The following is a 16,112-nucleotide window of genomic DNA, read 5'->3' as shown; positions in this document are numbered from 1 at the left end:
GCCCCGCACTGCAGCAGACAAGGCACCACCCGCCCCCGGAAGCGAGCACACACCTGCTCTCCCAGGACAGCCACACGCCACCCGGGAAAGAGGGATTTACAGAAGTGAAAAGCTTAATTGTTGAAACTGAGTTTTCACTGGCTGGGTAAACAGCTGATTTGAATCAGCTAGCACCCAGAGTGAAAAATATACTATTTCAGAAGAAAATAAATTTGTGACACATAAATTATAAATAATTCTAAGTAGACAAACATAAAAATAAACTTTATACAAAAATGTTTAAAGTAAAATGAAATAAAAATAATCACATCTAGCTTGTACCTCCCATAATGTGTTAACATTGCTACCTAACCTTAGAGTGCAAGCTACACGCCAACCACCTCACAGACGGGACACCCAGCTCCACGCCCCCACCCCCAGCCCAGTATACCCCCGACTGCAGCCTGTGTCTCCATGTGCAAAGCCAGGCCACACAGCGTGCAAAAATGGGCTCAGAAAACACTACATGGACCAGGCACAGTGGCTCAAGCCTGCAGTCCCAGCTACTCACGAGGCTGAGGTGGAAAGATCGCTTGAGCCTAGGAGTTCGAGACTGCAGTGAGCTATGATTGAGCCAATGTACCCCGGCCTAGGCAACAGAGTGAGACCCTGTCTCTTAAAAACGTTTAAAAAGAAAAAAGAAAGAAAATACTAGATGACTGTGACTTCATTTTTCATTTACAGACCTCGTTTGTCACCTTCATCAGACTGTTCGTAACAGTCACCACAGAGCTATGTTCCTGTCTACGAGGGGCTACATGTGATGACAGTGGTCCTACGAGGTTATATCATCTTGTCAGTATTTTTACCACGCTCTTTCTGTGTTTGGGTATGTTTAGACACACGAATACTTACCCTTGTGTCACAGCTGCCTGCGGTATTCAGCACAGTCACGTGCTGTCCCTGTGTGAGCCTAGGAATGACCGTCTACCCCAGACAGGCCACAGCACCTCGGTCTGTGGGAGTGCTGAACACAACCAAACCGCCTGACGACCCACTTCTCAGGACATGTCCCCTCATTAAGCAACACATGACTGTATTTTATTACTCACCCAGATTTTTCAAATGTTCTAAACAGCCCACACAGTAATCTAACAGCCATAAAATAGCTAACTGCATTAAGATTTCTAGTTTAAAGAACTCCCCTCATCACTGAGCATCTGAGCTGCCTCTGGGCTCGCTGTCCTGAGCAGCCCAGCTTTTCAGCACAGGGATCGGCAACTGGGCCCAAGTGAGGTATGACTCCGCCCAGACGTGAGTCTCACTGGGGTTAAGCAAAAGCAGGTCACTGACTGTAAACCACCACAGAGAGGTGAAACACGGGACAAGGGTTTTTAACAATCCCTGTTACTGTAAGAACTGCAAATTTAGGAAAGCTAAAAGAGCTTTTACAATATGTAACAGCAGCAAAAAAGACGTCACACACAGCGATCTCCAGGCCATAAAAAGACTGTGAATAGCAAAGACCTGTAGAAAGTAGGAAAATGAGAGGCCCAGTCTTAGAGGTGGAATCAAATTTAGCAGAACTCCAGTACCTCTCAAATATGTCTTTGTTACCACCACACTTCGATTCCTAATAATTTTTAGATTAAAAACAACCATTTTTCAATCAACTGACAAGCACCAAAAAGCAATGACTGCGAATCCGCTATTTGCCTAAGGTATTGACGTGTGAAAGACGCACGCAACACCATCCTGCCAGAGAACCCAGGGCGACGGGAGAAGTAAAATAGCGAAGCATCCCTAAGCCAACAGGGCCACCCACAGGAGCCTCGGTACAGGCAGGGAGTGACCACAGCACAGGGACATCCCAGGAAGATGAAGGACGTTGGAGGAGCCAGAGCGCAGGAAGCCAGAGAGGGCCTGAGCTCCCGCCCTGGGCCCAGTGAGAGGAAGGGGCTCCGCTAGCCACGAGGCGAGTGGGCGTGGCTGCTCAGGCGCCAGGGATGCCCACCCCAGGTGGACGTGGAACGAAGGAGACACAGGGAGGCGAGGAAGGCAGCACAGGCAGGGAAGGATGAGGCTGCACTGGTGCCCAGTCTCCAGGACGGAACCGCCGACACACGCTGGGGGGCAACGGGACACACAGGGGCCTCAGTGGGTAGAAACAAGTGTGAGGACCAACAACACCACGGCTGAGAACCTGCGGACACTCACAATCTAGGGCAGAAAAGGGCCCACAGACACCGGCTCGCTGGGCAAAGACCCCAGGACGCGCTCTGGGGCACTTCGGCGGCCTGGGCCTGAGCCCACCATGGCAAGTTACCTGTGACGCGGGCGGCAGGGGGGCCGTCGGCATCAAGGGGCACAGCAGAGGCAGCCTGGGCAGGGCCTGGCTCTCCACATAGGGGAGCCTCAAACCTTCCACCAGGACTCGCACGCCACCCGGGAAGGCTGGCTCTGCACACACGCAGGCCTGGAGCCCCACGCGGTCCTGAAAAGGACCGACTTTCAGAACAAAGTGGTAACTGCCCAAAGGCTCTTCAAGAAAGGAGAAGGAAAAACAATTCTAAGGAAAGTCAATTCCCAGATCACTCATGCTTCACCACAGAAAAGCGCAGAAAGAACACACGGCAGGTGCACAAGACAGTTCTGCTGCCGACATGGATTCTCCTGACAACTCAGCTGGGCCGTGCTGCCAGCCAGCGAGAACCAGCAGGGGTCACGGCTTCTGGGCCTACCAGACAGTCACACAGACACCTATGGGGAGAAGTGACAGGCAGACAGAGGTGATTTGGGACTCACAAGTATACCCAACAGGCCCACAGAACTAGGGCTCTAGAACCAAAGTCAGAAATCAGGATATAAAGGCCCAAAGTGGCTGGGCACGGTAGCTCACACCTGTAATCCTAGCTCTCTGCGAGGCCGAGGCGGGTGGATAGCTCGAGGTCAGGAGTTCAAAACCAGCCTGAGCAAGAGTGAGACCCCGTCTCTACTATAAATAGAAAGAAATTAATTGGCCAACTAATATATAGAGAAAAAATTAGCTGGGCATGGTGGTGCATGCCTGTAGTCCCAGCTACTCTGGAGGCTGAGGCAGAAGGATCGCTTAAGCCCAGGAGTTTGAGGTTGCTGTGAGCTAGGCTGACGCCACGGCACTCACTCTAGCCTGGGCAACAAAGTGAGACTCTGTCTCAAAAAAAAAAAAAAAAGGCCAAGAGTGAATGGGATCAGATGGCAATAGCCATGGCCACAGCCTGAGGGCCACCTGTCAGAGGGAGGGTCAGAGAGGTGTGGGCAGCCAGGTGTCATACACCTCCAGACCAGGTAGGTGCCTGCGGCTCTATCCTGCTCAGTGCCAGCCAGGTGTGGGGAGCAGGCCCGCCGTTTGCCTTGTGTGTTTGTTTCTGCATCTCCGAAATGAGTCAGGCCTGGTACCCACAAGCCCCTTTCCCGCAGCAAGAGACCCCGTGTAGGCTGCGTGTGAGCACGCACTGGCAGCGTGAGCAGCAGCAAAGGTGGGCGGCACACTGCGCAGGCTCCCACAAGACGCACACCCATGCTGCCCACCCCACGGAGAACACCACGTTCCGGGGAACTAAGACGGTGCCAGAGCTGGCTGCTCAAGGTCTTGATTTAAAGCACAGTGAAACTGACCAAGCATAATTTTACGTTCCTTCTTTCTCCTAAACCCTATAGGAGCACAAACTCTGAAAAGTGTACGTGTCCAAATGGTCCTTGCCAAATTTTCTCCACCTAAAACACTGCACTAAGCAAGCACCACGACTAAAAAGGAGCGTGTGGATCATCTGTCCTCTGGCCACACTGAACCCTAAGTGAAGGGAGTCTCACAGTAGGGTGCTCGTCTCCAAAGGGTCCTAAAAGAAAAGAAATGGAAGCCCAGATAAGAAATGTTTTGGATAATCAACTGGCTTCTTTTCATCTTCAAAGAGCTCGACATGCGCTAATTAGCCTCACACCACCCTCTGAGGTAAGAGGGTGACTTCCCTTCCAGGTGGGGCGCAGGGAGGGTGCTTCACCCTTGCCCCAGGTCAGTGGGAGAGTCGGAGTCAGCAGAGGCCTGGGGCAGAGCCCTGACAACAACAGCTCAGTCTGAGGTTCCTGGAGCCGCCCATCTGCCCACGCGGAACCCAGCCCACAGCCACCTGTACCTGGGCATTTGCTCTTATTTTTTAAACTACATGCAACACGCAAGAGTAGCTTCGACTCAACATCTCTCCCCCTGCTTGCCCAGCAGCAGGCTTGGGTGGGACTGGAGGTGCTGGCATTATTTGGCTTTCCTGGTTTTTACCACTGTTGTTTGTGAAAAAGAAAGAAAGAGAGAGAGAGAGAAAAAAACTGTGAAGGGGAGACATGACCCTAATAGCTGGTACACAGCAGAGCACTTTGCTGCCACTGGTCCCACCAGCCACGCCAGGAGCAGTCGTCAGCGTGGTCAAAGCCAAGGCTTTAAGCCAGTGCTCACAGTGGGACTAAACCCACAGTGTCTTCACAAGCCAAAGCAAAGGGACCTTCCAGTGAAATTAAGTTGCCAAACACTTGTTTCCCTCTCACAAGAGTTAAAAATCGTCCCTGCAGGAGAACTACGCTTCGAGGGAAATAAAAATCCAGGCTTGGTTTCGACGGTACTTGTCAGGAGTTCACCTGTTTCGCCTAGCCCACACTAATGAACAGGTGGATGAAAACGAAGCCAAGTGCATCAAAGGAAGCAGATGCAATCCTGCAGCACAATACACCTGCAGGTTTCGTCATGCGCGCAGCATGCCCAGCCCTCTGCCTGCAAGTCTGACAAGCCCAGGGCGAAACCTTCCCGCCCGCTCGCGCCCAGCACGGCTTCCTCCTGCTGGGGCACCTCAATCAGATCACACTGACCCTTCAGAAAAGAAAAGGAAACAACATGTACAACCCCAGCAGACTTGAGATCTTCCGGAAGAAACACAGGTCTCATAAGGCTCCAGGAGGGACGTGCTGGCACTGGAGCTGCCAGGGCCGGGCCTGCCGGGGGCCATTGCCTCACAGTTTCATTCACACACTTCCCAGGGATTTCAGAGGCTGCGTCAGACAATTGCTCACTCTCACTGGGGGCAAATCTCCACACAGATTGCCTAAGTGCTCTGCCCCGAGCAGCAGGGAGGGCTGCATCTTCTTCAGCCTCTGCCAACACATGCCCAGCTGGGCGGCAGAGGTTCAGTGTTAAGCCTTTGAGAAAACCTTTCTACACCTCAGGAAGAAGGGGAAAAACGAGAAGTTCTCTCCCCCTAAATGTGGAACTTGAAGATGTCAAAATAAAAAGCACTTCCCCAATCTTGGCTGGCTTAACTCCACTAAGAAGAATTCGATCCACTCCAACAGCCACAGAGGAGCAGGGGCAGCAAGTCTGCCCGTCCTCTGGGGACTCCAAATGCAACCTGTATCCTGTGTTGCTGCCTCTGCTAGGAAAGGAGAGACAGAAAACTTGGAAACAATCCAGAAAAAAACAACATCATGATCAAAAAAAGTAAAAAAAAAAAACAGAACCTATGGGCAAAGCAATTGTCAAACTGGACAAAAAGTGGCCACCACAACCTTCCCAAGCTGAGAAGGCTTCTGAGCTCCAAGGAGCGAGGCTGGGGACGAGGCCCGGAAGCCGACAGACACCAGGACGCTGGCAGGATACAGCACCAGGCCTCGGGCAGCTGCACGCAGAGCAGCAGAGGTCTCTCCCTCCATGGCCACACAGGCCTATCCTGCCTGCAGATCACAACTGGCTCCAGCCCATGGCCAAGGCACTCTCTGACCCTACCAGCCCGGCCTCTGTCATATGTGAATGTGGCCATGGGCAAGGGAGGACAAGGCCGGGGACGGGGTGGGGGATACTCCCAGGCCAGGCTGGCAAGGAGCTGGCTGCAGGAGCCCCCCAAAGCCTGTCAAAACGAAGCTTCCTGATGGGGTGAAGGTGGTCTAAGAATTCACCTGAGTGAGGCAAAACGTGCTTGACCCTCCCAAAGCAGCACCCATGGGTGGGACAAGTCCAGTGTCCTGCCCTGCAGAGCCACCATGGACCAACGGGCTCCGATCACATTTTGTTAGACCTTCCACTTGTTTTCCCAACCTGAGACTTTTCAGAGTAAGACTCATGGCAAAAATCAAGAATCCAAATTGGGCGCAGTGGCTTGAGCCTGCAATCTCAGCACTCTAGGAGACCAAAGATGGAGGATCATGCAAGGTGAGAAGCTTGAGACCAGCCTGAGCAAGAGGGAGACCTCATCTCTATTAAAAATAGAAATAAATTAGCCAGACAACTAAAAATATACAGAAAAAATTATCCTGGCATGGTGGCACATGCCTGTATTCCCAGCTACTTGGGAGGCTGAGGCAGGAGGATCGCTTGAGCCCAGGAGTTTGAGGTTGCTGTGAGCTACACTGATGCCACAGCACTCCAGCCTGGGCAACAGAGCGAGACTCTGTCTCAAAAAACAAAAAAATAAATTAAGAATCCAATTACACCCAAACCTTCAAATGAACCATCTCAATCCACATGCTCCACTGGAATCACCTAAAGCATAAATGCACAACACCCCCCAAGGATCCACCGGCCAATGGCAGGCGGCACACATCTGGCACACCAGACCCAACCCCTCACAGCTCCCCCATACCCAGTGACCAAAGGCCAGCCTCACCCTGCACTGCCCTCCACTAGAGCAATCAAACCAAAAACCATAATAAAATCCTCTCTAGGCTCCAACCCACACAACCGGAGCAAGGGGCGCTTGAGGGCACTTGAGGACTGGTCTGTACTCCTAACCCCCAAACGCCTGGCACGGCAGGGCTCTCGATTCCATCAATACGTCAGGCATGCAGCCAAAAAACTTTTTCAAAAAAGAAATCAGAAAGACAGAAAAAGATTCAAATTATTATTAAAAAAATTTGTTAAACTATTGTTACACACTCAAGAGAACTGAAAGCAAAAGTTCAAACAAAAAACTTGCACATGGAAGTTCACAGCAGTATCACTCACAACAGCCAGAAATACCCGCACACTGGAATATTATTTGGCCACAGAAACAAAGTTCGGACACAGGCTCAGCAAGAGCTGCCAGACACACAAGGCCACGTGGCATGAGTCCATTTACGTGAAGTGTCCCCAACAGGCAAACCCACAGACACGGTGGACCCACAGTGCCAGTGAGGAGTGGCCACTTAGCAGGTAATAAGTTTCCTTCTGGGATGATGACAGCATCCTGGAATTAGGTAATGGTGATGGTTGCACAACCTGTGAATATCCCAAAAACTACTGAATTATTCGCTTTACAAGGATGCATTACTTGTGGCATTCGAATTATATCTTGAGGTTCGAGAACTGCCGTATGATATCACACGTGTGTGGAGGCTGGAAGAGGCCTGAAGAAAGCAGCTGTCGACCCGGGAGAGCCGGGATTAGAAAACGTTTTATCTTCCCAGGTTTCTTTCTTACGTGCTTTGAAATATTCCCATCATCTGAACGGCCACCTTCACAAAGACAATGGCCACACGGCTGGAAGCAGCAGATGTTGAGGACATTTCCTGACGCAACCAGCAAGAGAGCACAGAGGGGCTGCGGCGAGCGGAAGAGGGGGTCCGGCACAGTGTCCCCCCAGGCTTGCTCAAGCCCAAGGATACTGCACCATCAGCCCCTCTCTTCACCTGCCCGGCAGCTTCGCCTCCTCCCCAGAGCCTGCAGGGAATGTAGACAGACCACCTGAGATGCTATGCTCGGTCACCCTTCACACACGCACTCCCAAGCACCCTGCTCTCCTAGGGGGCTGCCGTGACGTCAGAGAAAGGACAAGAGCTGCTCTCCCAGTCTCCCCACTGCAATTAAAGAGGCAGGTCTGTCCACAGACACCGGGGGCCACAGAGGGCTGCTGTCTCCCCCTCCAGGAGAAGGCTGGCCCGGGAGCTGCCGGCCTAGATGCCCAGGCCTCGCCCTCTTCTGCAAAACTTAAACTAGATCTTTTCTCCTCATTAGCACTAGAAAAGGCAACACAACAGACAAGCAAAGAAAGGCCCAGTCAAGGCTGGAGGCGGGGGCACCTTCGGGGCACCTCCAAGTCTGTGTTAAACACAGACGTTACAAACAGTCTCACCCGACCATCTGAACAAAACCAAGCTGCAAATCACTTGCCTCATCCCAATAACTGTGCTGTATAACAAAATCAAGCAGGAGGAAACCAGAGGCGAGACCTGCCCACAAGGCGGCCACTGTGCAGGCACCACCGCCCTCTGGTGGCGAGCGCAGGGACGCATGCGGAACACCCAGGCCAGCTGGTTAACCAGGCAGGACCTAAGGTGTCGGAGGAAAAACTGAACGCAACCCTATCAGGGCTAAACAAACCTGACCGGATTCAAGACGGAATCACATGTGAAACCATGTCCCACAGTCCTGCGTGAAGCACCACTTCCCTGCTGTCCCCAGGCCCTGAGGCCATGCCCTGGGGCCGTGCTTACCAGGGCCTGCAGCGTCCCGTCCATGGCGATGACACCCTCGAGGGTCTGGAAGGAGGAGCGGGCCAAGGTGCACAAGCTCCAGTCCAGGAAACCCGCCATCTTCTGCTGCTTGACGTCAGGGCGCGTGATAAACCTGCCAGAAGGAAATGGCAGAGTCACAGCCCCGTGGAGGCCTCCAACACCAAGATCCTCCCTCCCCAAGTCTCAGCAGCCCCTCGGCGCACATGCCCCTCGCCACGTCCTCCCCATTCCAAATACTGCGCACAGGCGTCTGTTCTCGCCAGACGCTCCCGCTCCAACCCAAGAAACGAAGTCACTGCCCGGAATGCGACCTCTGGGGTCACACAGGCCTCACGCACCGTCTCCTCCCTGGACCCAGCTGCACAGCCCTTACCCTCAGGACCTCACACCACACAGGCCTGTTTCTGCATCCCAGCCCCTCACGCAGAGCTCTGGCCAGCGTCCCACAGTCCTCCCTCCCTTCCTCCCTCCTGGACACGACCTCGGGCTCCTCTTGTGGCCTGGCCTCAGCTGACCACATAAAGCTCCCAAAACAAAAACCTGCGCCCTCTTCCTTCCTCCACCAGCAGCTCTGCCCACGTGACTTGAGACTGGCCTACCACGTAGAGACCAGGACAAGACCCCGCCCTCCCACAGCTAACACTCGGGGGAGAAACGGCAAACAATGGAGGAACCATCGGGGTGAGGGCAGGCGCAGGGGCAGCCTCCGAGGGCACACGCCAGGGAGGCTGCAAAACCCAGTGGGAAAGGTCTGCTGTCCAAGGTGGCAGCAAGATCCACAGCCCAGGGGCTAAAAGGTGCTCAGGGGACTGGAGGAAGACAAAGGAGACAGTGTGGCTGGGAGCAGACAGTGGAGGCAAGAGTGAGATTGGCCAGGCTGTGCCAATGGGCCTCACATGCTTCCTGACTGCACTTCTGCAGGTAGGTGGGAGGGAGATGGGAGGCAAGTGGGGGGGAGGGCAGTGGGGAGCAGGTTCCTTGAGAATGATGGGCCCTCTCCCAAGAAGGGGTGGGGAGGGCCAGGCCCACTAGACAGCCTCAGGGAGCCGTCCCAGGCAGCCGCTACACAAGTCCAGAGCTCAAGAGAGATGCCAGAGCTGAGCTGCCAGGCTGAGACATCTCCCCTCACCCACCCCAGTCCTGAGAGCCAGGATGGGACGCCCTCCCCCCACCCACCCCAGTCATGACAGCCAGGATGGGATGCCCACCCTCCATGCTGCTCCCTGGCCATGGGCCCTCTTAGTCTGTCCACCTTGCACTCCTGTCTGGCCTGTCCAGCTGGGCCACATCAGAGCTGCTGCAGGCTCCATGGCACCAGCAAGCCCTCCCAGGGCACACACGCACAACTACGTTCCTGCATCAGGGCCCTCACATGACATTCCAAGAACTGAAAGTCTGCCAAGCTGAGATGGACGCCGGCAGCGGTCAACTTCCCATGAACAGTGAGGCCACCATTCACTTCATACACATCTGGGGAGGGCAAGGCATCAATGCCAGGAAACAAATCCCTATTTGCAAACGCTTCGGCTCCACTCCTGCTGGGCCTCACTGGGCCTCACACTTGTGCCAGGCTGTGGCTGACGAGGGGCAGCACTGGCAGGAACCTGCGCCCCACTAAGGCCCACAGCAAAGCCCTGTCACTGCTGGTGGAAGAGTCTACCGGCAAACTCCAGGGAACCTGGGGGCCGTGCAGGCAGAACAAGCCAAGGCTCTAAGAGTGCTCTTGCTGCTCCCGAACCGGGTGCAGGCCCAGAGATGCCACTCGGTCGCCAAGGGTTTGGTCAGACTTTAGGACACTGGTTACAAAGATAAGCTCATGTGCCCTCCCCAGGAAACTCAGCTTCAGTGGACCTGTGAAGGGGGCCCAGGGATTCCATTTAAAAGCTGCGCTCCAGGGCGACAGCCTGCACGTCTCAAGGGCATATGTACACTGTGCCCATTTCCCTGGCACCATTTCCAGTACCAAAGGGTTAAGGGCAGTGACCAATGCCACCTGACCCTCGGCCTGACTTCGAGTACCCCGTGCAGGTGCCACCCAGGTGAGGCGGCAGGGCGGGAACCCTGAACCACCTGGAGACAGAGCCACACCCCCACACACACTTATACCCCCACACCGTCCCTCCCCTTCCCTCTGGAAAACTGCGCACCCTGAAACCCAGCTCAAACCTGCCTCCCCCGACACACACTGGCAGGTAGCACAGAGAGGCCCAGACGGTATACCCTGTGCACCCGAGGTACACCCTATGCACACATGGTGGTATAACCTGTGCACACGTGGTACACCCTATGCACACATAGTACACCCTGTGCGTGCACGGTACATCCTGTGCGCACACAATACACCCTGTGCACACGCAATATACCCTATGTACACATAGTACCCTGTGCACACACATCTCATTCAAGTCCATTCTCAACTGTAATCACACAAGGTGAGTTTCTAAATCAAGGTGGAAATCTAAGGTGCCTCGGAAAGATTTAAGCAAAGGGTTTATGTTATTTTTCTCACTGAAAATAGGAATACATGTTCATAGCTCAAAGTCCAAATATACAAATAAGCAAAAACGGAAAAATATCATAGATATACACATGCAAATTTACACAAACAGGATCATTCTACACATACTCTGCTTTTTGAACACTAAGCTTCTTTCTCTCTTTTTTTACTTTGTAGAGAAAAAGATCTCACTGTCTCTAAGGCTGGAGTGCAGTGGCGTCATCACAACCCACTGCAGCTTCAAACTCCTGGGCTCCAGTGATCCTCCTGCCTCAGCTTCCCCTCAAGTAGCTGACATTAAGCTTCTTTCTTTTTTAGGAGAAATTACTTTACAAGCTATATTTACTTGAAATATTGATCTCAGCTAACATTTACAAGTATGTTTAGAGTGCCCACTATCCTTATCTCATAAAGGTAGGCCCCACAATAGCTGTAAGAATGATCAATAAAACCTTGACTGTAGGACCAGACCTACCTCAGAGGGACAGGGGCCCCCAGATAAAACATTTGTGGGCTTCCAGTTTCAGGAAATATCAACATATGAGACAGGAGCTGCTCAGAACCCTAGTCACAACCATTATCACAATACCACAATCAAGCAACCTTAGGAACTTAATCTCAGAACAGCACAGGTACGTGACAAACCTATTCTTTGTGTGTGTTACAAATTAGCACAAAAGGGAAATATTCACAAATCGGTGCTATAACTAGCTAGCTTTGAGGGGTGTGGATAGCCATTGTATACCCTATACCAAAAGAAATTACAAATAAACTAATAATTCTGTGTTATAATAAAACGCAGCAAAAAATATAAAAAATGATTACTTACTTGTTAAATCTCTTAATAGACTTCAACCTTAAAAATAACTAAACAGTCCGGGCGTGATGGCTCACGCCTGTAATCCTAACTCTCTGGGAAGCCAAGGCGGGAGGATCACTCAAGGTCAGCAGGAGTTTGAAACCAGCTTGAGCAAGAGCAAGACCCCGTCTCTACTAAAAATAGAAAGAAGTTAATTGGCCAACTAAAAATATATAGAAAAAAATTAGCTGGGCATGGTGGCACGTGCCTGTAGTCCCAGCTACTCGGGAGGCTGAGGCAGGATGATGGCTTGAGCCCAGAAGTTGGAGGTTGCTGTGAGCTAGGCTGACGCCACAGCACTGTAGTCCAGGCAACAGAGCGAGACTCTGTCTCAAAAATAAATAAATAAATAAATAAACAAAAAGGGGAAAATGACCGTTTTGATATTAAAATTAAAACTTCACTTTCACTACAAAAGAGAAAGTAAAAGGCCAGCCACCACCCAGGGCATACAGCCCACCACCACCCTTCCGGCGCAGGAAACTCAAGCTGTGGCTCAGGAAAGGCACCCAGGAACACAGACACAAAGGACCAGGTCAAAGGCGGTTGTGACACCTCAAACAAGATAAAGTGGTAAAACTCACTGTCGATCCGTGGGATATCAACGATACATCTAATGAATGACACAGGCTCAACCCAACTTGGGTGGACTGCTCCTCAGGCCGTCCCCATGCTGCAGGGCCCTGCTGGGGAGCTGCAGGACCCCAACAACGCTCTCGTGTCCTGTGACCCGGGAAGCCCACCTCTGATGGCCAATCCTCAGGAGACAATCCCACCCCCAAAGCCGGGCACCACGGCACTGCTCACGGAGGAAGGACAAAGCTGACGCCAGTATGTGAAAATGGTGAAGGACAGTGGAGCCACAGCGTCTGTGGCCACGCGAAAGCGAGAGAAAACCAGTGACTACCTGCATGAGCCCGTGCTGCACATTCAACATACTGACAGCACAAAGGAAAAATACAGCTGGTAAACATGAGGAAAAAGGGATTTTCTACCATTTCAACAACCTTTCCAGTAATTGTATTTAAATTCCTAAAACAACAGTTCCACCTAGAGGAATTCATCAGTTTTATGCAGACTGTTGAAGACACTTAACGTTGACAACAAACTGGGAGGGCAGCAGCGTGCGCGTCCAGCTGGGGCTGGTGAGAGCGACACACTCACACCAGGCGGTCACACGGTGGAGGAAGACGACCACGGAGCTCCAGGCCGCAGACAGGAGGACACGGCAGTCACCCCACCGGACAAAAGCACACGGTTTTATTTTGTACTTCATACTTTATTTTCTAAAATACACATGATCACTTTTATAACTAGAAAGAAACCTATAATCTTTTTAAGTCCCGGAAAAAAGAGGAAGCAGCCTCTGCCTGGTGCATTTCTCCCTCTCGGACGGAGGGGCCTCACGTGCTCCAGGGACTCAGGGTTCCTTCCTCGATCCCCCTAAAACTCAGCTCCTCCCCTCCAGACCACGCCTCGCAGCCTCAGCCAATGCTCCCTGCCCTGCAAAGTCACACCTAAGCACCAGGAGACCCCCAACGAGGTGCAGACCATTCTCCCAATCAAAACCACCAAAAGGTTTTACAGCCAACTTTGCCAACGTAGATGGGGGAAATGCCAAGTTTTCTAATGCATTTAACTATACACAGATTCAGAACCACGTGTCATAAAATACTAATTTAGAAAACCTGCTTTCTTCCACGCTCCCATCTCATGAAACAGGCTGATTCAGCCCACACATGCATGTTGGTCACCTCTGGGACAACCCAGGCTGCCGTTCTGGTCATCTATCCAGCTCACCAGAGAAAACCATCGTCCCCAACTACAGCGCAGCCACTGTTCAGCTAGCACAGGATGCCAGGGATTTCTATCCCCGGCCACACCACCCATCCACCACTCACAACCCCCACAGACCACAGCAAGAGCTGTTTCCAAGGAGACTTTCAAGGGCTCGACTGCTACTACCCCCAGGAGGCCAGGCCCAGGCAAGCCGGCCAGCACCCCCAGGCTCAGATGTCCCCTGTGCCAAACCAGTGCTGTGCACTCCCTCAAGGAAAGCGAGAGTCTGAGGAGCGCGAAGACTCCCCTGGGTCCTGCGTCTGAGGATAAGAAACTCACGTGACACACGACAGTACCAGAGACAAGCCCTCCCAAGATGCACCACTCCCGCATCAGCCAGCACAGCCACAGGAACTTACCTGGACACGAGGACGGCAGCTGCATCTCGGGCCTTGTCGCTGACAACCAAGTAGGACTACAAGAAAGCACAAAGGACAGGCAGCATCACGCCACAGAAGGAAGACCTCAGGGACCCCCCGCTCGGCCAGCCCCACACTCACTAGCTCCTGAGACCCGGGTGCATGAAGCTCACAGCAGAAGCCAAATTCCAGAGCTGCACAAACCACTCAACCCAGAACCCACAACTGCAGCTACCAACTGCCACCCTCGGCCCAGTCAGTGCCTGATGCCCACAGAGCACACGGTCATAGTCCTTGACACACACATTCACAAGAATAACGCAGGAAAGTGGAACACAGAGCACCCCCTGACATGCCCAGGCACTTCCAGCACCTGTGGTCCACCAGCACTTTAACATTCAGACCAGCAAGGAGGCCCCATTCAAATGGAAGAGGACCTAGATTTAATGCAGATGCCTGGATGTTTTTAGGAGATCTGCCCTAAGAGGTTTCCAATTCCCATCTCTACTTTTGTTTTTCCAAATGGCACACTCAAGATGATCTTTTTTTCTAGGGCAGGCTTTCTGGAGGGCAATCACATATGGGGTGCCAAGTCTTTAGAAATCGTACCCCCAACTTGGCAATCCCACTTGGCAGGCAAGTAAACAACATAATGATGAAGAATGTAAACAGCTCTTCATCACCACATGGATGTGAACACAATGAAACTAGAAACAGAAGTCCATCTATAAAAGAATATTTTTAAAATTACAGTACCTGTTCCCTAAAATATTTACAATGGAGCATCTTTTCTCTCAAAGACTATGAGGGGACACTTACTGACATAACAGAACATTCGGGACAGTCTGCCCCTGGCCTTGTCCCAGGGGCAGTGCTGAGTGCTGACGGACAGCCCGGCTTCCAGAGCCAAGCGCCTGGCTCAGGTTTGGACGCACCACTGATGAGCCAAGCACCACCTACCTTCCTTATTTCTACCCACTGGGGCCTTAGTTAAATAGGGGTAAAAACTATTAACTACCTCATAAAGTAGAATCAAATCATCAATCTACGAATCACAGATTAACATGACTAATCATAGTAATCAACGATCTACAGATCTTCAATTTATAGATGAAATCTATAAATGACTGACGGAAGAATTAACCTATGAGTGCTCAAAACAGGGCCTGGCTCACAGCAGGCACTCAGTGAATGCTGACTGCTCTTGCGAGTGTGACAGGAGACTCTCCCCCCGGTGTTCACCCCACACACAGAGCCGCCCCCGCCCCGGCCCCCCGTGGTGTACACAGTGACTCGCTTCCAAACAGCAGATCTGGCAAAGGGGACAGAGCGTCACTTCCATCATCAGGCAACGTGGCACTGTGACTTCTGTTTCCCCAGCAGACTCTCTCCCTCGCTGGCTTCAACAAAATAAACTGCCCAGCTGGAGGCGCCCATGTGGCGAGGAATCCAACAGCCAGCAAAACACTGAGGTCCTCAGTCCAGCAGCTACCAGGAACTGATGTCTGCCAACTACCCTGAGAGCTAGGGCAGACCCTGCTGGAGTCCAGCTATGACTGCAGCTGTGGGCAGCCTCGAAGACGCCGCCCAGCTAAGCCACACGAGACCCTTGACACACAGAAACCACGGGAAGATACATGTGTGTCGTGGCCAACACTCAAGTTTGAGATAATTTTATGCAGCAACAGGTAACTAATACAATAAGCTATGCTTATTTGCATAATATTTGTATCAGGGAAAGTCTGAAGGAAATATAAAACTGTTATCTCCTGGCACTAAAATTTGACATATTTCAATTTAATATTTTTCTTGCTTATCCGTACTTTCGAATTTTTCTGCAATGATTGTTACAGTATATAATGTTTTACTAAGAACTAAATGTAAAATGAGTCATTTTCTCTTTCCATTGACCCTGAAACCTCTCACCTCTCACTAGTGTGCTTAACGGGATATTTGTGTTATCTACAAAGAAGTAAGATTTACTGAAATAATTCATCCTAACCCCTAATTATCACAATTCTAAAATTAGTTATGAAGTGGGATCTTACCCACTGAAAAACAGTAACAGCAG

The 16,112-nt window shown here is 51.8% G+C and overlaps 1 protein-coding gene across 3 annotated transcripts in view; it reads right to left on the bottom strand.

Annotated features, from left to right (window-relative positions):
* Positions 1–16,112, bottom strand: part of TBCD (tubulin folding cofactor D) — a 132,155-nt gene that overhangs the window by 105,341 nt on the left and 10,702 nt on the right. For 2 of the 3 annotated variants that reach the window (XM_075999848.1, XM_020281167.2), the window contains exons 6-7: positions 14,042–14,097; positions 8,467–8,599 (exon numbers count right to left, since the gene is read on the bottom strand). In XM_075999848.1, coding sequence (XP_075855963.1) covers positions 8,467–8,599; positions 14,042–14,097 — 189 coding nt within the window. Of the gene's footprint in view, positions 1–8,466; positions 8,600–8,860; positions 8,986–14,041; positions 14,098–16,112 lie in introns of those variants that run through there. The other variant, XM_020281169.2, reaches the window with a different exon arrangement.

This window comes from Microcebus murinus, unplaced genomic scaffold, assembly GCF_040939455.1.
Source record: "Microcebus murinus isolate Inina unplaced genomic scaffold, M.murinus_Inina_mat1.0 scaf010_hap2_Mmur4.0, whole genome shotgun sequence".
Taxonomy (NCBI): Eukaryota; Metazoa; Chordata; class Mammalia; order Primates; family Cheirogaleidae; genus Microcebus; species Microcebus murinus.
The sequence above is the reverse complement of the archived record's forward strand: the minus strand, read 5'-3'. Positions and strand labels throughout refer to the sequence as shown.